The sequence below is a fragment of the Nannobrachium achirus genome, assembly GCF_963921795.1.
Source record: "Nannobrachium achirus genome assembly, chromosome: 24".
In the NCBI taxonomy this organism is placed as follows: Eukaryota; Metazoa; Chordata; class Actinopteri; order Myctophiformes; family Myctophidae; genus Nannobrachium; species Nannobrachium achirus.
Window position 1 is genome coordinate 40,769,186 of NC_137831.1, and position 25,186 is coordinate 40,794,371.

At 40.6% G+C, this 25,186-nt stretch overlaps 1 protein-coding gene across 1 annotated transcript in view; it reads left to right on the plus strand.

The window, feature by feature from the left end:
• Positions 1-413: 413 nt before the first annotated feature.
• Positions 414-25,186, plus strand: part of LOC308280297 (protein NLRC3-like) — a gene marked incomplete at both ends in the record, with an annotated part of 56,560 nt that continues 31,787 nt past the window's right edge. Inside the window, 6 exons of the mRNA XM_080720556.1 lie at positions 414-576; positions 1,214-2,990; positions 3,092-3,262; positions 3,927-4,100; positions 4,280-4,335; positions 19,650-20,149. Of these exons, the coding sequence (XP_080576682.1) occupies positions 414-576; positions 1,214-2,990; positions 3,092-3,262; positions 3,927-4,100; positions 4,280-4,335; positions 19,650-20,149 (2,841 nt within the window). The remainder of the gene's footprint in view (positions 577-1,213; positions 2,991-3,091; positions 3,263-3,926; positions 4,101-4,279; positions 4,336-19,649; positions 20,150-25,186) is intronic.

A 25,186-nucleotide genomic window follows, 5' to 3' on the forward strand; every position in this document is an offset into this window, starting at 1 on the left:
CAATGTGTTTATAGCTAATGACAGTAGTCCCACTGCATGAATACCATGCTCCCACAGAGCAAACTTCATTATCCTCTTGTCCTCATGCAGAATCTGAACTTGCACCAGAAGACTCGGCTAACAATCCTACCATCTCTGGTCACACTGGTGGTTCTGTCAACAGCTCCACAGACAAAGGTAGGCCTACACAATATATTTTTACCTGGTATAACCTACTGTTAATTTATGAAAGTTATTCTCCCTAGATAATGACAAGAGTCCAATTTCATAATGTCATACTGCTATGTGAAACATTTTTCAACCACTCTTTTTCCCCCTTCTTTTTGTAAACAGCACATTTTGTGATGCAGAACCGGGCACAGTTGATTCAAAACGTTACCTCAGTCATGGCTATAGTAGATAGTCTAGGAAAAATGGTCCACCATGAATTCCGTGCCAAGATTCAAGCCCAGGAGACAAGCATGGACCAAATGAGGCTACTGTATACAAAGCTGCCAGAAAAAGGGGGGGTAAACATCAAAGCAGCATTTTACGATGCCCTTAAACAACACGAACGCCACCTGTTGGAGAGCACAGGTAAGATAAGATTTGGCAATACATTACGTGTTTATTTTAGTGTCCACTCCAAAAGCGGAACATTGTCTACCAGGCTAATGTGGTATTTTCTACCTTAAAGATGTGAATGTCATAATGACATAATGACAAGAGTCCCTTCTCATGAATGTCATGTCCACTCACTGAGTCCATTCACAGCTTTATCATCACAATATCACAAAGATATGGCAGCACATGATACATTTGAAGAAACAAAACAAAACTAAAAAAAAAACCCTCTACAATAGGGATAATTATCCTATGGGGTGATGGGGCTAGGGGGGTCTACATTTGATCAGTTCTGATATTACTAGCTCTAGCCTTTGTAGTCTTTTTAACCAATTAAACCTTATGAGATGAACATTCTGCAAAAATAACCAATCTAGAAGCTCACACTCCGTACCACCAGGATGCGAGTTTGTATCTAGTTTGAGCAAATATTTATTTTAGCCTTTGAGAATCAGGTCAACTACATTGCAAGGCCATGTGAATTATGTTCAACTATAGTGTTTAAGTGGTTAACGTGAGAATCACCAACCGTCTTCGTTCTCATTTGTGTTCCATAATTACCATAACATGCCCTTAATTAGGCTATGTCCTTTGCACTTTTGTCCTTTAGCAACTCCTCCTGCTGTGTATCAACAACGATTCAAGTCTAGACTGAGGAAGAAGTTTCAGGTTTTGTCTACAAAACAAGGGAAAAAAACATTTCTGAATGACATTTTCTCAGACATCTACATCACAAAGGGTGGGAGTGGCGAGGTCAATAAAGAACATGAGGTCAGACAGATTGCACCAGGATCCATGCAGCCAGCAGAACCAGACAAGATCATCAGCATGGAGGACATGTTCAAAACCTTACCTGGAGAAAAGGGCCCAATAAGAACAGTGATGACGAAAGGAGTGGCTGGCATTGGTAAAACAGTCTTAGCAAATAAGCGTGCTCTGGACTGGGCAGAAGACAAAGCCGACCAGGATGTCCTCTTCATGATTCCATTCACTTTCCGAGAGCTGAATAAGAAGAAGGACAAGGTTTTCAGCTTGATGGAGCTCCTTCATCAGTACTTTGGTGAAACCAAGATGGAAGAAATCTGTGGCCCCGACGGGTCCGGAGTTATGATCACCCTTGAAGGACTGGATGAAAGTCGGATTCCTTTAAACTTCGAGGACAGTGAGATCTTGACCGATGTCACAAAACGGGCCTCCTTGGACGTGTTGCTGACAAATCTCATAAGGGGGGACCTGCTACCCTCTGCTAAACTCTGGATAACCACTCGACCTGCTGCAGCTGATCAGATACCGACTGATTATGTTGACAGGACGACAGAGGTCAAAGGCTTCTCTGATGCTCAAAAGGAAGCGTATTTCATGAAGAGATTCAGTGATAAGGATGTGGCCAAAACAATCTTCTCACAAATCAAGAAATCACTAAGCCTCTACATCTTGTGCCACATCCCAGTATTCTGCTCTATTATTGCTACCGTTCTGGAGAATGCGTTAGGGCAAGAAAAACAGGATGAGAAAGGAGCAACACCTAACACCCTGGCTGCAATGTTCATCCATTTCACAGTGGACCAATCCAAAAAGAAAGATGAAAAGTATACCAACAGCAAACAGAACAGCGATGTCATTCTCTCTCTTGGAAAAATGGCCTTTGACCAGCTGGAAAATGGCAACCTGATCTTCAGTGAAGAAGACCTGAAAAGGTATGGCATTGATATCAGAGATGCCGCTGTGTGCTCAGGAGTTTTCACACAGATCGTGAAAGAGGAGTATGGGCTATACGAGGACCAGGTGTTCTGCTTTGTCCATCTGAGTGTTCAAGAGTTTCTGGCCGCTCTTTATGCCTATGTGTCATTCATCAACAAAGGTGACAACGTACTGATAAAACCAAAAGCAACCTCCAAGTTGCCAAGGCCATTCAGAGACAAGGAATTTGACTTCTACCAGTGTGCTGTAGACAAGTCCTTAGAGAGTCGCAATGGTCACTTGGACTTGTTCCTCCGTTTTCTGCTGGGCCTCTCATTGGAGTCCAATCAGACTCTCTTACGACGACTGCTTGATGTGAAGACCGGAAATAGGTCCAAGGCCAATAAGAAGACCATTGAGTACATCAAGAAGATGATCAGGAAGAATCCCTCTCAAGAGAAGAGCATCAATCTATTCCACTGTCTAAACGAGCTGAATGACCATTCTCTAGTGGAGGAGATCCAACAGTCCATGAGTTCAGGAAGTCTCTCCACAGACAAGCTCTCTCCTGCTCAGTGGTCAGCTCTGGTCTACATCTTGCTGTCATCAGAAAAGGAACTGGATGTGTTTGACCTGAAGAAATACTCTGCTACAGAGGAGTGTCTTCTGAGGCTGTTGCCAGTTGTCAAAGCCTCCAAGAGAGCCCTGTAAGTGCATTGACAATGAGTGGTTAGATTCAAGATTATGTTGTTTTATTTTAATAGAAAATAAAATACAATAATGTTTTTTTCTGCTCTTTTTTCTTCAGGCTGAGTGGCTGTAACCTTTCAGAGAGATGTTGTAAGGAGTTATCGTCAGTTCTCAGCTCCAGCTTGAGTTTGAGAGAGATTGACCTCAGTAACAACGATCTACAGGATAGTGGCGTGGATCTGCTTTCTACTGGACTGGCGAGTAAGCACTGTATACTGGAAACTCTCAGGTCAGTAAGTATCATGTGATCATATTTTATGCTCATATATTTGTGCTGAGATTGAATGTTGGGAGTATTAGACTGCCGGGCAAAATCAGCACAATACACAACACACTGCAATACACCAAATACACAACACAGTACAATATACTACAACACACTGCAATACACAAAATACACAACACACAATACACAGCCATCATAGGAACATGTCAGTGTAGAGGAGGCAATGTTTATGTACTCCAGATGAAATAATTCAAAGATTAAAGATAAATGTGTACATCTCATAGTACGAGTGGTTTTGGTTCTTGCCACTTCCTCATTATTATAGCAGAAATAATAACACTAACAAAGATATTTAAGAATTTTAACTGTATTAAAGTCAAAGGTAAAGAAAAATAAAGTGCACATTCATCATAACCCACTCTGAGGTAATTAAATATTCTGTGTGCATGGGTGTGTGTGCTTTTATCACAGCTCACAGTCAAAGGTCACACACAGCATGGCCTTGCGACAGGTAGAACAAGTCAACAGGCATTTAACTACTGCACTACTCTCTCTCTCTCTCTCTCTGTGTGTGTGTGTGTGTGTGTGTGTGTGTGTGTGTGTGTGTGTGTGTGTGTGTGTGTGTGTGTGTGTGTGTGTGTGTGTGTGTGTGTGTGTGTGTGTATAGTTTGTCAGGCTGTGGGGTCACAGAAAAAGGCTGTTCTTCCCTCGACTCAGCTCTGACCTCCAACCCCTCCCATTTGAAAGCGTTGACCATCAGCTACAACCATCCAGGAGAGCGAGGAGCGGCGCTACTGTCTGCTAGACAGAAGGATCCTCACTGCAGCCTTGAGACGCTTAGGTATGGAGGCACTTGATTCCACTCAGTGTCAATATGCTCTAGTAGGTTTACAGTACACTATAACTGTGATCGTGTACAGTATAGTATTGTTTAATGTTTAATAGAGTGAAATCCTTATCATATTGTTTTATTGTCAAAGAGAAAATACAGGCCTGACTATATTTCTCCCTCTCCCACAGTGTTCACCATGCTGGAGAGTGTTGGCTGACACCAGGTTTGAGCACGTGCACATTAAGTAAGTGTGTATTCTGTTTTATTCATTGAATCGAAACAGCACATATCCAGCGATTACATCCAGTCAGAGGTTTCAGTTAATTGTAGGAAAGTAGTAGGAATGGTAGCATAGGGTTGTAGGACGTAGGATAGGATATCATATTATTTATACTTTGTAAACTGGTGCTGTATTGTATCTTGTTCTCCCATCAGATGACAGTCATTCATTGAACAGATTCAATATCTCGATTACTGAAAAATCCCCCGTCATTCAATACCAAATGTTGATATCTAAAGATTGAATGTTATGAGCCAATGAGCATGCAGTAAAAAATTGGGAAGCAACACATTCTGCCGTCATACAGCACAGTAGCGCAATAGGCTTGAGGGTGAAACACAGCTTCACAGTAAAAGTAAAAATGGGTTATAGGTTCCAAGTGGTTCCATTTGTACACTCTCAGATCAGTAGTGTTACACTGAATTGTGGTATTTGCTTTTAAAAATAAGAAGTATTCAAAAGTACAAATTACAAAGTACAATTTCTTTTTAACATCAACGCATTTCTGTAGTGAATAAAACTTAAACCAGTCCAGACTTATATCCAGGCAGCGTATGATGAATCTCCATGCTTAAGATAAGTATATAGGCGTTAACAAGTCTGTTCCCCTGCCTGGCCGTTCGCCAATTAATATGTGCTGTCCGTTCGCCTGGAGTTTTACATTACATCACTCAATATGAATGGGTAATTCCTGGGCAAAAGTCGGGCGAAAGTTGTGTGAGCACCTGGCGAAATATCTGTATTGCTTTTGGCGAGCGGGTTGTATTCTATGAGAGTAGGGACCCTATTTTTGTCCATACCTTACCCCTTATCCATAAACTCTTTTGCCATTTTTTACTATTTTGAGAGAAAAAAAAAGAAAAAAAATATTTAAAATAGTTGATCTACAAGCTCACAATGTGTTGGTGTAGATCAGCTATTTGAAGTATTTAAAAATGTTTCAAATATAGTAAAAAAAAAAAAAAAAAAGGCAAAGACGTTTAGGGATAAGGGGTAAGGCATGGACTGGAAATCTTCAAAATTGTATTAAAAAAATGTAAAAAATGTCACAGATGCTTCTCGGTTTCATAGGCTTTCCGGGCCTTAATGGGTTAATGGGCAACTGAGCACTGAGATGAAATGGAATGTGCTCAATCTGCTTTGATTTGTATTAGTTGAATGTGTCCATTAAAACCAGTAAAGCATCTGTCATTTTATTTTTAAGCCTTATAATAGCACATTGGTTCTCAAAGTGGGGTCCAGGGACCTCCAGGGGTCCTTGGGGGAGTACCAGGGGGTCCCATGAAAGATAAGTCAATGTAGCGTCACAATCAATTCAACCATGTTTTATACTTAAAAAATAGCAGATACTACTTAAAAAATAGCAGATATACAAGCTCACAGCGTGGCACCAAGTGACGCACTCTGAGCTTGTAGATCTGCTATTTCTGAAATGTGTTAAAATCTTTGAATATATAATATACATATATTTAAGCAATAAATAAAATTCTTTGCTACTGGAATACGTGGTCACATTCATAATGCCACTGCTATGCTCCATAGCATTGGTTCCCAAACTGGAGGACCACAGTAATTATTTTGGGGGGTCCACAGATGATTGATTCAATAGTGCTTAAGTGGTGAATGTGTGTTTTGTAATAATAAAAAGGTAATCAAATTTTACAAAGTAACTAGAAGGCCTAACTAAAGTTTTGAAATAATTGCTATGCAGTAAATTACAATATTTTCCCCTGAGACATAGTGGAGTAAAAGCAAAATAATAATAACATTATATTTATTTATTTGTCTATTTATTTATTTATTTGTTACTAAAACAGTGATTGTTCTTTGGTTAAATATTTAAATCTGCTATTTACAAATACTGCTGTAAATTAACAGAGGTCAAAGGCTTCACTGATGCTCAGAAGGAGTGTACAATACTGCTGTGGTTAATTAATGTTTTTAATTATTAATGTAAATGCAAATAACTAGTAACTAACGTTATTTAACATTTAAAATAAAAATAAAAACGTATTAAGTAAAATGGGAGTAGGCCTACCTAAGTAAAGTAAATGTACTTCCATATTATACATACAGTACTTGTGTAAATGTATTTAGTTACTTTCCACCACTGCATGAGATAGGGTCCATTTGGTTACACTTGTACCCTCTCAAGCCGAGGTCAAATGTGGCATGCTTATTTCTCATCTAACTCTTAATGTGGTGATGTGTCATTCATACAGGTTGGTTTTATTCATGGTGAAAACTCAAATTTGTTTCTGAAAATGTTTTTGTTTATTTCTGCGTTATATTCCCAGCCAGCACGCCCACATGGGTCCCGCATGGGTATGAGTTGGGCTTCCCTACATGGGCCCCATCTGGGAATGTCCGCGGTTTCCACAAGGGTCCCTCGTGGGTTAGCCCACGTGGGCTCAACGTGGGTTCTACATGGGCCCTGGGTTGGCCCCACCTCGGCAAATTTATATGGGACCCAGGTGGGAACCACTTGGGCTAGCCCACGTGGGCTCAACGTGGGTTCTACATGGGCTCTGGGTGGGCCCCACCTCGGCAAATTTATATGGGACCCAGGTGGGAACCACTTGGGCTAGCCCACGTGGGTTCTATGTGGGAATGTCCGCAGTTTCCACAAGGGTCCCTCGTGGGTTAGCCCACGTGGGCTCTGAGTGGGTTCTGCATGGGTCCTGGGTGGGCCCCACCTTGGTAAATGTATATGGGACCCAGGTGGGAGCCGCTTGGGCTAGCCCAGGTAGGCTCTGGGTGGGTTCTGCATGGGTCCTGGGTGGGCCCCACCTTGGTAAATTTATATGGGACCCAGGTGGGAGCCGCTTGGGCTAGCCCACATAGGCTCTGGGTGGGTTCTGCATGGGTCCTGGGTGGGCCCCACCTTGGCAAATTTATATGGGACCCAGGTGGGAGCCGCTTGGGCTAGCCCACGTAGGCTCTGGGTGGGTTCTGCATGGGTCCTGGGTGGGCCCCACCTTAGCAAATTTACATGGGACCCAGGTGGGAGCCGCTTGGGCTAGCCCGCATGTGCTCTACATGGGTTATAGATGGGCCCTGGCTGGGCCCCACCTCGGCAAATTTATATAGGACTCAGGTGGGAACCACTTGGACAAGCCCACGTGGTCCCACCTAGGCAATTCTATGTCGGAACCATAGGGGATAAATGTGGGATCCAAGTGGGCTCAACCTTGCTCCTAGGCAAATGTAAGTAGTTTCTGACTGGGCCTTCGATGTGCGATGGTTCCTTTTGGTCCTAGACATCAACCATATTAATAATTGTAAACAGTCTACACATGAAATATTTTTGCAAGGATGAAAGTAGACAATATATTTTGACAAAGTTTATTAAACAAAAACGTTGTTAATACAATACAAACACAATGTAAATAAAGAGCAGCAGTGTCAAGAGCAGTGTCAAAGGGCACAAATAGCAAATGTACATAAAGAGCAGCAGTGTCAGAGTAAATATACATACGGTATATGTACATATGGTATATACAAAAAAAATCACTTAAAAAAACAGCTCCACAGACAAACACTGTGTGTGTGGGTGTTGCATGAGCCAAGAGCCAGAGAACACACATCAAATGTACATAAAGAGCAGCAGTGTCACGGCAAATATACATACTGTATGTACATGTGGTATATAAAAAAATACACTTAAAATGGGGAAAAAAAACTGCTCCACAGACTGCAAACAGAACAAAATGATGGATAAAAATTTTCCAAAAACAAACACTGTGCATGTGGGTGTTTCTTTGAGCCAACCACAGGGCAGCATTGTGCTGCTGAGGGGAGAGAAAGAGAGACAGAGACTTGGTCTACTGGGGAGGTGCATCATCCAGTTGAGGACGTATACAAAAAATCACTTAAAATCACTTAAAATGTAAAAAAAAGGAGGAAAAAACAGCTCCACAGACAAACACTGTGTGTGTGGGTGTTGCATGAGCCAAGAGTCAGAGAACACACATCAAATGTACATAAAGAGAAGCAGTGTCACAGCAAATATACATACTGTATACATGTGGTATATAAAATAAATACACTTAAAATGGGAAAAAAAACTGCTCCACAGACTGCAAACAGAACAAAATAATGGATAAAAATTGTCCAAAAACAAACACTGTGCGTGTGGGTGTTTCTTTGAGCCAACCACAGGGCAGCATTGTGCTGCTGAGGGGAGAGAAAGAGAGACAGAGACTTGGTCTACTGGGGAGGTGCATCATCCAGTTGAGGACGCTGTACAGTCTGACCTCTGACTCTGTTCCCACCTCTATCGCGAGCACCAATGAACCCCTTGGAGATGGCCTTTTCTGCAGCCTGGTGGTTGGTCTCTTGTGTGATAGGGTTTTTCTTAAGTCCCCCTAAAAGAAATGACAAGAAGACAACTGTTAGAATGATGGAATATGAAACCTTTTTGAGTGACATCAATTCCCAAAAAATGTCACCCCGTTTCCACTGCTGTATATTTTAATCAGAAACACTCAGGTCAAAGTCTTTTTAACCATTTATTGCAACAATTGTAATACAGTTAAACTTGGCATTAAGGATGTTCCCTGAATTTTGTTCATGCTTGCTTGCTATGCCCAAAACCAGGGAACTTTAAGCAAAACCCCCCATAGGGTTACAATAGTAGTACAATAGCAATATTTTGACATGTTAGCTTGGGTGGATGCTGGGGTGGAGGAGGCAGCATATCCAAGATCAAAACCAAGTAGAGCTATAGTGAATGCAAGTCGTATTTAAAGGAGCCACCCGTACAGAGCGAGAGCTCAGATTGGATTGTAATGGATTGTAATTGGATTGTAATGATCAGCAGATCTGTGAATGAGGATTAGGAAAAGGATCTAACTGACAGCTGGTTACAGTTGAGGCGGGCGAGACTCACGTGTGAAGCATAAACTAACACCATTATTCATGCTGTGGCATGCCTTAAAATTAAAACATTTAATTAAAGTGACATATAAAGTAAAGTTACACAGAGCAATTCAATACTCAAACATACCATATATGACATCATAAAGGCGCAGGTATCTGGACTTCCTCTTGTCGTTACGTCCAAAAAGGTTGAACTGTTTTGCCAGATCATGTGACAGGAGGTACGACATCATTCGTCTGGTAGCATCACCCAGCGAAACACCTCCGATATCACCCACCATGGCAACCTGAGTGTATGGAAAAAGTCACAGGAAGGAAAAGCTGTAAGTGAACAGCAACAAGCAGTCAATCTATCTTATCACACTTTCACTGCTTGCTCCATTTCCTCCCACTGACATGTACCAATACAATACTAGCACATTGATTCACACTCTCACAGTGAAGAATCTCAGCAAAACTTGTGACCAGACAGTGGTCCCAAAAGGGCTAACCAACTAGTAGCTCGCATGATGTGACTATGCCATTAAGCTAGATGCAGAATACACCAAAATTAGAGTCACAATCTTTAACTCAAATATTTGCTTCTGGGGGTCCCTGGAACAAAATATTTTGCGTTGGGGGTCTGTGACCAAATACATGTCATTTTGGTGGTACTCTACATGACAAAGAATGGGAACCACTGATAGCAATTATGTAAAAAAAAGAAAAAAAAAGGATTTAAGACATGTGTAGAATCTGCCTATATCAGTGGTTAATTGAGGACCCCCAAAATATGTATTTGGCCACGGACCCCCATCTCAAAATAGTTTGTTCCAGGGACCCCCACAAGCAAAGATTTGATTTAAAGACTTTCACTCTAAATGTCTCACATAAAGATACTTTAATCCCTTTAAAATAATTTGACCCCCCCCCCCCCTCACTCACACACACACACACACACACACACACACACACACACACACACACACACACACACACACACACACACACACACACACACACACACACACAGCCTATGCGTTGTGAGCTTGTAGATGGGCTATTTTCAAATAGCCATGGTATAAAATAAAGTAGGCTAAAGTATGTATGTTTTATATTATAATTATATCTGCAAAGTGAAGTTGAAGTTTTCAAATAAATGTAGTGTAGTAAAAGTAGGCTACAATATTTGGATCCGAGTTGTAGTGGAGTAGAAGAATTACCTCAAAATTGTATTTAAGTAAATGTACATAGTTACTTTACACCACTTTAAACCACTTTACACACACACACACACACACACACACACACACACACACACACACACACACACACACACACACACACACACACACACACACACACACACAATAAGACTAGTTTCTTACCTTAAATTAGTTTTCCAATCGAAGATTGAAGAATTGAAGAAATGAAAAAAGCAGCAAAAATGATGACATGCAGTATGCAGTTAGTGTTTCGTTGTAAGATAGCACACACTAGCAGCAGCTCTGCATTACCTGTGAGATTCTGTCTGTATGTCTTTGTGTGGAACTTAACCGCTCTGCGAATTCAAATAACAAAGGGCTGCATCTGATTGGCCAGTTCTCCCTGCCCCCTCCCCCCCCTCTCTTTCTCTCTCTCTCTCTCTCTCTCTCTCTCCCCCCACTGTGAAAGGGGTGGTTCTGATTCTGTTCTATTGACTGCAGGGAGTTTATGGAGAAGTATAGGCCTAGTTATATAGGCCTAATCTGTAGTTTTATAATTTAATGTATTTTTGTGTGTAATCCACTTTTAGAGGTGTTTTATAATTTAAGCTACTTTTAAACCGTGCAAAATTAAATTAAATCCATGATAGTGGAATGCATTGTTTCCATATGTCCTAGAAAAAAAATCACAGTTAAAATACAAAGTCAGAGTTAAAACAGTACAGCTGCATTTTGATAAAGTTCATATTCTCTTGAGATTTAGTTGACAAAAAAGAAAACTAAAGACTCAGTTATCTTTTTTTTTATCTCTCCTTATGTCCTATGGACAATGGTGGAAAAAAGTAGTCAAATATTTTACTCAAGTAAAAGTATCAATATGGCAGTACAGAAATACTCTGTTACAAGTAAAAGTCTGGAATACAAAGTACGAAAGTATTATCATCAAACTGTCTTTTCAAATGGGAGAGGTTAGACGGCTATTGTACCCACAAAATCGGTTTGCCACTTCACAGTTAGGAAGTTTAGTTTCCGAGGGTGTCAGTCATTAACCATCAGACAGTCATAGATTCGTCTGCTCTTTTCCCTCTCTACAAAAATACAAATTTGCCCAAATGTCTGATCTACAAGCTCACAACGCCTCGCAGTGCAAGGCGTTGTGAGCTTGTAGATCTGCTATTTTTGGCTCAAGTTCTCAGAATATGGACGCTAGGGTTCAAGTGGTTGTTTATCTGGAGCTAAAACATGTAACTTGTTTAAGATAATGTCCTTAGTTAAGCTGACAAAAACAACAAACCTTGAGTTAAAACCAGCCTGTCTCTGGGCTAGTTTGAGAACATTTTAGAATATAGAGTAGATAATGAGACTACTTAAGGTCCATCCGTGGGTTAAGCCAAATCGCAAGACAGTACAGTACAGTAGCATAGTGGAAAATGTGTCTATGGAGTTCTAGGAGTTACTTTTCAAAAGCTGAGAAGGAAAGTGATTGGTTAGATGGACTTCACAGTGACGTGTGAACTCACCCTGTATTCAAATGGTAATGAGATTCTGCCCCTGGTTGGTCTGTCTGCCCTCTCTCTCTCTCTCTCTGTGTGTGTGTGTGTGTGTGTGTGTGTGTGTGTGTGTGTGTGTGTGTGTGTGTGTGTGTGTGTGTGTGTGTGCGCGCGTGTGCGTGTGTGTGCACGCGCGCATGCGTGCAATGTGCCTGTCTGTCTGTCTGTCCAAAATGCATCAAGTATAATCAGCTACTGACTTTTAAATAATGTGTATTATGTATCATTATATTGTAAAAGTACCTATCACATAAAGCAGACATGTCACAACACACACACACACACACGCACGCGCACGCACACACACACACACCACCAGTGGTTTTTGGGAGCGTTCCAGGTGGTCCCTAGCTAAATGATGGCGAGTTGGTGACCAAATGGACCCTCATAGATCTACACTTTCATTTTACACTAAATTATTGTTAAACATCTGCATTACTTAATTTACAACAAGTCTACACAATTAGAGAAAGTAGAAGTGTTATTTTGATCAACATTTTGCCTGTTATCTCTCCTACTGGTACCAGTACAGCATGGAATTGATATAGCATTAAAGCCATGGATGTTTTTCTATATTATTATTTTTCTTCTTTATACATAACCCCCTGAATAGATATGTTGGTCAAGCTGTTGTTAATAACTAGGCTAGACTTCGTAAGTCCATATGGAAACATTCAAAGGACATAGTTTTCCCCACTCATTGCCTAGGCCAATTCACAGCCAAAAAATAACTGAAATAAAATTAAAAATAAAATTAAAAATAGGCCGATGTGGGAACCAGTGATTGACGGTTGAAGTTGAAAAATCTATGTAGACCAATGTGGGAACCATGTAGGCCTGCCCACTTCCAACCCATGCCCAGTTAGCCCACATGTAGCCCATGCGGGAACCATGTGGGCCAGCCCACCTCCAACCCATGCCCAGTTAGCCCACATGTACACCATGCGGGAACCGCGTGGGCCAACCCACTTCCATCCCATGCCCAGTTAGCCCACATGTAGCCCACGTGGGAACCACCTGGGCCAGCCCACTTCCATCCCATGCCCACTTAGCCCACATGTAGCCCATGTGGGAACCATGTGGGCCTGCCCACTTCCAACCCATGCCCAGTTAGCCCACATGTAGCCCATGCGGGAACCATGTGGGCCAGCCCACCTCCAACCCATGCCCAGTTAGCCCACATGTAGACCATGCAGGAACCACGTGGGCCAACCCACTTCCATCCCATGCCCAGTTAGACCACATGTAGCCCACGTGGGAACCACCTGGGCCAGCCCACTTCCATCCCATGCCCACTTAGCCCACATGTAGCCCATGCAGGAACCACCTGGGCCAGCCCACTTCCATCCCATGCCCAGTTAGCCAACATGTAGCCCATGCGGGAACCACGTGGGCCAACCCACTTCCATCCCATGCCCAGTTAGCTCACATGTAGCCCATGCGGGAACCACCTGGGCCAGCCCACTTCCATCCCATGCCCAGTTAGCCCACATGTAGCCCATGCGGGAACCACATGGGCCAACCCACTTCCATCCCATGCCCAGGTAGCCCACATGTAGCCCATGCGGGAACCACTTGGGCCAACCCACCTCCATCCCATGCCCAGTTAGCCCACATGTAGCCCATGTGGGAACCACTTGGGCCAGCCCACTTCAATCCCATGCCCAGTTAGCCCACATGTAGCCCATGTGGTAACCATGTGGGAAAGCCCACTTCCAACCCATGCCCAGGTATCCCACATGTATCCCATGTGGGACCCATGTAATTTGCCCACATCAAGCCCATGCCCACGTGGTACCCAAGTAGCCCAACTCGTACCCATGCGGGACCCATGTGGGCGTGCTGGCTGGGTTCATGTTCTGTGTGGATGAACTCATGACATAAACATCAGTTTTAATTTATCTAAATTAAATACCCAAAATCCACACACAGACATTCAGAGTTATGAATGAGTTAGGGTCCATTTGGTTCCAGGTTAGGTTTGGGTTACAACAACGACGACGAGGTGGTTAGGAGATAGGATCAATTTGGTTTAATTTGTACCCTCTGACAGTTAAAAATAGGAGATTCAGAATTATGAATGGGCTATGTTCCATTTGTACCCACTGAGATTTATAACCCGTATAATAATATGCAGGGGTGTCCCACCACATTCTGGGCCCTGGGTACAAGGATTCACTGCGGGACCCCCATGAATGTACTTCATAAGGGGAGGGGGTTTAACCCATTTAGACTGGGAACGCATTATTAAGCATTATTTTGTGCTTTAACTATTGAAAAATAGCAGATATAAAAGCTCAAAGCGCGGCACCGAGTTCCGCTCTGCAAGCTTTTAGATCTGCCTTTTTTGAAAAATCTTTGTGCAAGTCTTTGAATATTTAAAATCCTTCTAAGGTTTGTTGAAAACCTACGTTTCTATTTGAGTGGTGCTCAAACTTTTTCATCTGAAGGACCCCCAAAATGATATGTATTTGGCCACGGACCCCCATCTCAAAACAATTAGTTCCAGAGACCCCCAGAAGCAAAATTTAAGTTACAAATTATCGCTTAAAAACACATACCGGTATATTCAAAGATTTTTCTACAACTTTTCAAAAATAGCAGATCTACAAGCTCGCAGCGCGGCACTCAGTGAGGCGCTGTGAGCTTGTAAATCTATTTTTCAATAGCTAAAGTATAAAATAATTAAGGCCCCCCCCACCTTGGGCCCTCCCCCTTTGTGACGCCCCTGATAATATGGGTTACAGCCATAGAGTATAGAGATAGCCCCACCCCCAGCTATTCATTTCAATGCAAGTTGCTCAGTGGCGTTTTGAAGCATGCAGAAGTATCTAATCCAGGTGCATTGTGGGGGAAATCGGCACATCTAGATGTGCCAAAATGTGTTACGTCGAGACGTAATTACGTCACGAACGTCACTCGGCGTCCATTGAACCCTATTGTAGACCCCTGCGGCACGCTCTTATGCGCGTGCATGTAGTTCCCCCCAGCCTGCTGTTCCAGCTTTGGCCAGTAGAGGCCAGCTGCTTCAATATTTACAACAACCAATCAAATAATTAAATAATTATAAAAAGTGTTTGGGGGCGGGACATAACCATTTACCTCTATGGACATCGCCGCAAAACCTCGCTCAATAGAGAATCTGCAGGCAAAAAGGAGGGGTGGACAACGTCTCATTGAAACAAATGTGTTTTAATGAGATTTCGTTGTTCGAGTCGTGTCGAGCCGCTCGTGTCACGGGCAGGGCGGATGAGCTGTTCGGGTCCATTTTGTTACATTTCCCACTCAGATGTATAAATGGGTTGGTCCATTTGGTTCCATTTGCACCCTTTTGGGGTCCATTTGGTTAAATTTGTACCCTCTTGTAGTTCCAAACGGGTTAGGGTCCATAATTGGGTTCAATTTGTACCCTCTGGTAGTTACAAACAGGTTTAGGTCCATTCGGTTAAATTTGTACCCTCTCAGAGTCATGAATTGGTTAGGATCATTTTGGTCCCATTTGTACCCTCTGACAGTTACAAAAAGATTAGGGTCCATTTGGTTCAAATTGTACCCTCTGTCAGTTACAAATGGGTGAGGGTCCATTTGGTTCAATTTGTACCCATTTAGAGTTACAAATGGGTTTGCATCATTTGGTTACTTTTGCACACTCTCAAGTAAATGGGTTAGTGTGCATTTGGTAAAATGAGTACCCTCTCAGTTATGGGTTAGGGCCCATTTGGTTCCATTTTACCCTCTCATAGTTAAAAATGGGTTTGCATAATATTCATAGGCTACTTTTTAGAGTAAAATTAACACTGAGGATTATACGGTGTGACATGTACAGTAATATGGAAAATGTAGACAATTTACAGAAGGTAGTTCTACATTTTCAGGGTGAAAAAAATAAAACAAAATAAAATATAGCAGATCTACAAGCTCACAGAGCATCGCGGTATGACGATCTGTGAGATTGTAGATCGGCTATTTTTGAACAGCTTAAAGGGAACTTTTGGTCACTTTATCATCTAATCAGGCTCTTTTATGAACACCCTGGACAGTTTTTAATTTACTATATTCAGTATTTGGGTCAGTGACGTGACGCCCCAAAAAACATGTTTTTTAAAAAACTTTAAATAGCAGGCATAAAAATTATTTACTTTTGTTCTACTCACTCTCAACTTTATGGAAACACATTTTGTTTTTAGATATTTTATTGGAATCAGACTTTATTGAGCAGTTTGTTGTACTTGTGCCTAAAACCGTCATCTGGTGTGACATGACAATAATTGTTCATAAAATGAAAATGGAGTACACCTTTCTTAAGTTACTCACTTTATCAAAGTCCTTTATCATAACTAACCTGTGATCCACTATAGTTTTGTGAAAATTAATTGAATCTGTATATTTTTTTCATAATCAACACTCTGTGTGAGGCCCATGTTGTCGATCTTTCAACATATTTTAATTTTATTCTGACAAAAACTTTCTTTAAAATTACACAAATATTTGTGACTCTTCCTGATACTATTTTCTATGTAAACCATACACATTTTTTCGGTTTCATCATTAATAAAGGTATGATTTCTCACTATTTGGAATGTCACACCAGATGACTTAGTGTCACACCAGATGACCATATCTTCATGTGTCAAAGCAAACTGTGTTTTAACCTACCTATTAGTGAGTACTGAACTTTACTGATTGATTAAACAATTACCCAGGAAAAACAGCAACAGTAAAATTGCTTTAACATTAAATAACATGGCCTTAATATTTCTGAACAGGATAGTATTGTTGGGCCTTAACATAGGATAACAAAGAATTGTAGTAGTAGATGGATGATGAGGATGTGCACAGGAATGCTACGCACACCTAAGTCTTCTGCCGGCCCACGGCAGAAGGATCTTAAAGAGACAATAAGGTGCATAGCCACACTGGGAGCAAAGGCAACATTTTATTAACCCCAATTATTGGAAACAACTCAGCATTCAGGTGTATTACTTTTTTCCGAAGTCTCCTGAACTTGAACACAGCATTTTGAGTTGAACAAATTTATTTACGAATCATGTCGTTACACCACATCTCCACTAGCTAAAGAGTGCTGGGTTGTGCAACTCCGAAAATAGCTGATCTACAAGCTCTCGCAGCACAATGCGTTGAGAGCTTGTAGATCAGCTATTTTCGCTATGTTTGTCTCGGGTCCTACCTTACCTCATTGTCCAGTCCAGTGAGTGAAAGTACAAAAGTATTAGATTAGATTAGAATAGACATTTAGACTGCATTGTACATCAGCCAGTCACATTTGGTGAGGGTATAGACATTTAGACTGTATTGTACATCAGCCAGTCACATTTGGTGAGGGTAGCAAACCGTTTGCCCTGTTGCGGTTCTGCTATGCCACAGACAACTTCCTGCTCTTAATTAATTAATCTTGTATCAATTTAGTTGGCCAGAATTCATTTATATGTTCTTTAAAAAAATATATTTTGTTGTCTATATTTGCTATGCTAAAGTGTGGTGGTTGAGCTAGCAGGACCTAGACTGTTTGCAAGCAAGCTATGTGCAATGTGCAATTTGTCCAAATTAATCAATTTATTTGAATTGTGCTAAATCTATAACTAGTAGTCCTACTTTTTTTCCTTCTTTTTTTTTGTTTTGCTGTATCCAAGTAAGGATAAGAACAGCTATGGTTTTGTTTATGCCCTTCCTCCATATCCATTCATTCATCACTATACAGTATGTTTGTGTATTTTGGAAATAATAAAATCACATTTTCTGTACCACCCATTTTCTGTTGTCAAGTGTCTTATATTAACTGCTTATAACGGATAGTTATTATAAAGTGTTACCACAATATAAGGTTTAGGTTTCTGTGAAGGGGTTTCTGCTCTGTCTGATGAATTTGCTGTATCACCGAATGAAGCTAAATTAAATTATGTAAAAATGTTTAAAACGTTGTTTTAAACATGTTAAAATGTTTTAAATGGACAAAAGAAACATGGGACTTGTTATTTATTGTTATGTCTGTAGGAAAATACAGTATATATCATCTGGTGTGACAATCAAGTCATCTGGCGTGACAAGCAGATATGTCACACCAGATGACGAAGTGTCACACCAGATGACGTTTTCTGCATTTAGGACTACCTTGAGGCTACCAGGTACACATTAGCATGCTAACAACATGCTAGCTATAACAAAACAACCTAGATTTACATGTAATTATGACCAAAGTTTCAAATAACTTTTGCTTTATTAATGAAAAAGGTGTCACACCAGATGACATCCAGAAGTGCCACACTTGTCAAAGTTTCAACAAGATGGCATTTCATGAAAATGTTAAAATCATAACTCACCTCAGACACCTGTCTTGCAGTTGTGCTGGGAGTGCTGAATAGCCTTACAGAAGAAGGACCTCTCTAGCCCAGTAGGTGTCCAAATTATTGCCTGTTTAATTTTTCCAAACTAGTGTCACACCAGATGATTTTGGTTTGGGGGACAAAATCTTTTTGATCAGAAATGACTGAAAACATTATGCTTGGACTTTGAAAAGATATAGGCTCACAAATAGACATTTTCTTTTGCCTAAATTCATTTTTAAATGAATTTTAGCAATTCTTTTTCTTAGTTTTATTCAAGTTCCCACTTTGAGAAACAAGGTCGGGACAGTCACACCAGATGACATTTACCATGTTTGGTTGAAGATTCTGAAGAAATGAGGAATGAAATGTTTTAATCTTGAGTAAGTTCACATAAAGCTTAATGTCCTGCACAATATTCAGAAGGTTTTTGACAAATATATTTTTTATTTATACATGTTTGACACCGAGGACAGCGAAAACGCTACGTCACGTCACCCACCCATTTACATATTTGATGTAAATGTTGCAGGCTCAGGGCCTCTCCACATACACACCCATTGTAACTTCAATCTCCATTTTAACCATGATAGATTCATTGAAACCCATTTTTTTTCTGGTGACTCATACTACCCTCCTAATACGTAAGCAGACCGTGTTTTCTCAATAACCTTTTCATTTATTTTTTAATAATTTGTTGGGAAAAATTAAATACAAAACTAAATGATTACAGTACAGTCAGCTTTGTGCTATGTGTCTCATGTATCCTGTGGAGCAGGGGTCTTCAACAGGGGGTCCGCGACCCCTAGGGGGTCCGCGGAGGTACTGCAGGGGGTCCGCGAAATTATTGCTTAAAAAAAAAAAAAAAAAAAAAAAGATTTCAAAATTTTTTTTTTTTTTTTTTTTTTTACATGTTAAAAAATAAATCATGATTCTATCCATTTTGAATAGCTTGAATACATGTATGATTACTATGCAATTGACAGATTGTTGATATTATTGACTTTGGTTCTCAGTTAATAAGTAGTATGTTTAGAAATGGTAGTGGTACGGCCCACCCTGCTCGCTGTAACTTTTACATGTTTAAAATAAAAAAAATATGTCGTAGCCCCGACCCCCCCACCCTACGAGGTGGTAGGGGGTCCCTGCTCCATCTCCCCATCAGTTTGGGGGTCCCCAGCCTGAAAACGTTGAAGACCCCTGCTGTGGAGGACAGTCTTCCTGTTGTTTGTGAGAAAAAATAAATACAAAACAAAAAACAGAATTATTACGTTGTATTTGTTTGTAAACTGTTGTTGTGTTGCATCTCGTTCTCTCATCAGGTGCGTGTGAACTCACACTGGATCCAAACACGGCACACAGAGAGCTCTCTCTGTCTGACAGCAACAGGAAGGTGACCAGTGTGGATGAGGATCAGAAGTATCCTGATCACCCAGACAGATTTACAGCCTGGGAACAGGTGATGTGTAGAGAGAGTCTGATTGGACGATCTTACTGGGAGGTGGAGTGGAGTGGTAGATATGTTATGATAGCAGTGTCATACAGATCAATCAAAAGACAGGGTTATGGTGATGACTGTAGGTTTGGACAGAATAACAAGTCCTGGTGTCTGTATTGTTATGGTGGTGATAACAGTTACACAGTGTCTCACAATAACAAGCACACTGTCCTCCCTGACAGCTCCTCTGGCTCCAACAGAGTAGGAGTGTATTTGGACTGTCCTGCCGGCACTCTGTCCTTCTACAGAGTGTTGTCTGACTCACTGACACACTTACACACCTACCAGTCCAGGTTCACTGAACCACTCTATGCTGGGTTCAGGGTGAGTTATAAAGACTCAGTGTCTCTGTGTCAGAGAGAGGAGCAGCAGCAGGGGGAGGAGGGTTAGGTTAGGGTTACCATGACAACGATGATGACGTGGTTAGGAGTTAGGGTTACAAAACCCTCTGACAAAATGGTTAGGGTCAATTTGGTTTAATTTGCACCCTCTGACAAATGGGTTAGGATCAATTTGGTTTCAATTTGTACCCTCTTACAAATGCGTTAGGGTCCATTTGGTTTAATTTGCACCCTCTGACATTTACAAATAGGTTAGGATGAATTTGGTTTAATTTATACCCTCTGACACATGTGTTAGGGTCCATTTGGTTTAATTTGCAACCTCTGACAGATGAGTTAGGGTCCATTTGGTTTAATTTGCACCCTCTGACAGATGGGTTAGGGTCAATTTGGTTTAATTTGCACCCTCTGACAGTTGCGATCCATTTGATTTGTACCCTCTTACAGTTACAAATAGGTTGCGATCCATTTGGTTTAATTTGCACCCTCTGACAGTAAAGAAATGGCTCAGGATCAATTTGGTTTAATTTGCACCCTCTGTCAAATGTTTTAGGGTCCATTTGTTTTAATGTGTACCCTCTGACATTTACAGATAGGTTGGGATCAATTTGGTTTAATTTGTACCCTTTGACAGTATATGTTTTGTAATAATTTTATCTGTGAAGTAACTACCGTATAGGGGCGTCGCACCAAATTCTGGGCCCAGGGTACAAGGATTCACTGCGGGCCCCCCATGAATGTTCTTCATAGGGGGTTTAACCCACGCATTATTACGCATTATTTTGTGCTTTAACTATTGAAAAATAGCAGATATACAAGCTCACAGTGCGGCACCGAGTTCCGCGCTGCGAGTTTGTAGATCTGCTATTTTTTTTTAATCGTGAAAGTTTGTGCTAGTATTTGAATATTTCAAATCCTTCTAAGGTTTTTTGAAAAACCCTACGTTTCTATGTCAGTGGTGCTCAAACCTTTTCATGTGAAGGACCCCCAAAATGATATGTATTTATTTGGCCACGGACCCCCGTCTCAAAATATTTAGTTCCAGGGACCCCCCAGAATCAAACTTTGAGTTGAAAAAAATTGTTTAAAAAATACATATTCAAAGATTTACACACATTTTCACGATGTTTAAAAAAATAGCAGATCTACAAGCTCGTCAGTGCAGCATTTGGTGCCGCACTGTGAGCTTGTAGATCTGCTATTTTTCAATAGCTAAGGTATGAAATAATTACAGGCCCCTTCACCTTTGGCCCAAGTAACTCAGTTAGGTTAGGGTCAATTTAGTTTAATGTGTACCCTCTGACAGTTACAAATAGGTTAGGATCAATTTGGTTTAATTTGCACCCTCTGACAAATGGGTTAGTTTCAATTTGGTTTAATTTGTACCCTTTGACAGTATGTTTTGTAATAATTTTATCTGTGAAGTAACTACCGTATAGGGGCGTCACACCAAATTCTGGGCCCAGGGTACAAGGATTCACTGCGGGCCCCCCATGAATGTTCTTCATAGGGGGTTTAACCCACGCATTATTACACATTATTTTGTGCTTTAACTATTGAAAAATAGCAGATACACAAGCTCACAGCGCGGCACCGAGTTCCGCGCTGCGAGTTTGTAGATCTGCTATCTTTTTTTAACCATGAAAGTTTGTGCTAGTATTTGAATATTTCAAATCCTTCTAAGGTTTTTTGAAAAACCCTACGTTTCTATGTCAGTGGTGCTCAAACATTTTCATGTAAAGGACCCCCAAAATGATATGTATTTATTTGGCCACGGACCCCCGTCTCAAAATATTTAGTTCCAGGGACCCCCCAGAATCAAACTTTGAGTTAAAAATGTTCGTTTAAAAAATACATATATTCAAAGATTTGCACACATTTCACAATGTTTAAAAAAATAGCAGATCTACAAGCTTGCAGCGCAGCATTTGGTGCCGCGCTGTGAGCTTGTAGATCTGCTATTTTTCAATAGCTAAAGTATAAAATAATTAAGGCTCCTCCACCTTGGGCCCTAGTAACAGTTAGGTTAGGGTCAATTTGGTTTGCAGGCCCCCCATGAATGTTCTTCATAGGGGGTTTAACCCACACATTATTACACAATATTTTGTGCTTTAACTATTGAAAAATAGCAGATATACAAGCTCACAGCGTGGCGCCGAGTTCCGCGCTGTGAGCTTGTAGATCTGCTATTTTTTTTATCATGAAAGTTTGTGCAAGTATTTGAATATTTCAAATCCTTCTAAGGTTTTTTGAAAAAAACCCTACGTTTCTATGTCAGTGGTGCTCAAACCTTTTCATGTGAAGGACCCCCAAAATGATACGTATTTGGCCACGGACCCCCATCTCAAAATAATTAGTTCCAGGGACCCCCCAGAAGCAAAATTTGAGTTACAAATGTTCACTTAAAAAATACATATATTCAAAGATTTGCACACATTTTCACAACGTTTAAAAAAAATAGCAGATCTACAAGCTTGCAGCGCGGCATTCGGTGCCGTGCTCTGAGGTTGTGTATCTGCTATTTTTCAATAGATAAAGTATAAAATAATTAAGGCTCCTCCACCTTGGGCCCTAGTAACAGTTAGGTTAGGGTCAATTTGGTTTGCAGGCCCCCCATGAATGTTCTTCATAGGGGGTTTAACCCACGCATTATTACACATTATTTTGTGATTTAACTATTGAAAAATAGCAGATATACAAGCTCACAGCACGGCACCAAGTTCTGCGCTGCGAGTTTGTATATCTGCTAATTATTTTTTAAATCATGAAAATTTGTCCAAGTATTTAAATATTTCAAATCCTTCTAAGGTTTTTTGAAAAATCCTACATTTCTATGTCAGTGGTGCTCAAACTTTTTCATGTGAAGGACCCCCAAAATGATATGTATTTTTTTGGCCACGGACCCCCATCTCAAAATATTTAGATCCAGGGACCCCCCAGAATCAAAATTTGAGTTACAAATGTTCGCTTAAAAAATACATATATCCAAAGATTTGCGCACATTTTCACAATGTAAAAAAAAAAAAAAAAAAAAACAGATCTACAAGCTCGCAGCGTGGGTTAGGGTCAATTTGGTTTAATTTGCACCCTCTGAATGGGTTAGGGTTAATTTGGTTTAATTTGTACCCTTTGACAGTATGCTTTGTAATAATTTTATCTGTGAAGTAACTACCGTATAGGGGCGTCGCACCAAATTCTGGGCCCTGGGTACAAGGATTCACTGCGGGGCCTGCGGGCCCCCCATGAATGTTCTTCATAGGGGGTTTAACCCACGCATTATTACACATTATTTTGTGCTTTAACTATTGAAAAATAGCAGATATACAAGCTGACAGCTCGGCACCGAGTTCCGCGCTGCGAGTTTGTAGATCTGCTATCTTTTTCTAACCATGAAAGTTTGTGCTAGTATTTGAATATTTCAAATCCTTCTAAGGTTTTTTGAAAAACCCTACGTTTCTCTGTCAGTGGTGCTCAAACATTTTCATGTGAAGGACCCCCAAAATGATATGTATTTATTTGGCCACGGACCCCCGTCTCAAAATATTTAGTTCCAGGGACCCCCAAGAATCAAACTTTGAGTTAAAAATGTTCGTTTAAAAAATATATATATTCAAAGATTTGCACACATTTCACAATGTTTAAAAAAATAGCAGATCTACAAGCTTGCAGCGAAATTTTAGTTACAAATGTTCGCTTAAAAAATACATAGGCCTATATTCAAAGATTTGCACACATTTTCACGACGTTTAAAAAAAATAGCAGATCTACAAGCTCGCAGCGCGGCACTCGGTACCACGCTGTGAGCTTGTATATCTGCTATTTTTCAATAGCTAAAGTATAAAATAATGACAGGCTCCTCCACCTTGGGCCCCCCATGAATGTTCTTCATAGGGGGTTTAACCCATTTAGATTGGGGGAACACATTATTATGCATTATTTAATGCTTTGAATATTGAAAAATAGCAGATGAGCTCTTTGAGTATTTTTGACCCGATTCTATAAATGTTTTCTAAATCCTTCTAAGTTTTTGTGGTTCTCAAACTTTTGAAGGACCCCCAAAATGATTGGCCACGGACCCCCATGTCAAAATATTTCGTTCCAGGGACCCCCCAGAGGCAATATTTGAGTTACAAATGTTCCCTTAATGCATATATTCAAAGACTTGCACACATTTTCACAACGTTTGAAAAATAGCAGATCTACAAGCTCGCAGTGTGGCACTCGGTGCCGCGCTGTGAGCTTGTAGATCTGATATTTTTCAAGAGCTAAAGTATAAAATAATTAAGACCCCTCCACCTTGGGCCCTAGTAACTCAGTCCCACTCCCCCCCTTGTGACGCCCCTGGGCTGGAGCCAGACTATATGAGCCAGACTGTATAGAGCTTGTAAATGATGGTTGATATGTTGTTCAGAGCTACAACTATGTGATGTTTGCTGTTTGTTTCACATGTTCACATAAGAATCAAGCATGCATAGAGTCAATAAGACATGTATTATGCCATGCTGTTGCTTTTTAAACTCTATCATATATAAACTACATGATGTTCTATAGAAAGATGCTCTGATTTTCTTCATTCATGTGTGAGTGTACTTGGTTTTGGACGTATTTTTCCTTGAAGTGTGAAGGACAGTAGAAAATGTCATGAGTAAATATTGTCTATATTTGTATAGTTGAGTTGGACAAGAATGTCATGACTGCTAAAGATGTATGTACATTGTTATCAACTTTAATGACAATAAACTTCCAACTTTCATTCTCTTTGAAAAGCGCATCTGTTTGTTATTCATATTTTTTTATTATAATTATATAATCAATATCCTTCGTCTAGAATTAATTGCAGAGTTTGTGCTGATTATGTCTGTTGATTTAAAAACTGAAAGCATTTGGTTCTCAAAGTGGGGTCTGGGGACCCCCAGGTGTCCTTTTAATTATTAGTTAACATAGTGTCACAATCATTTTAACCACTTTAAGCACATTTTATATTTGGCTATTCAAAAATGGCAGATATACAAGCTCATAG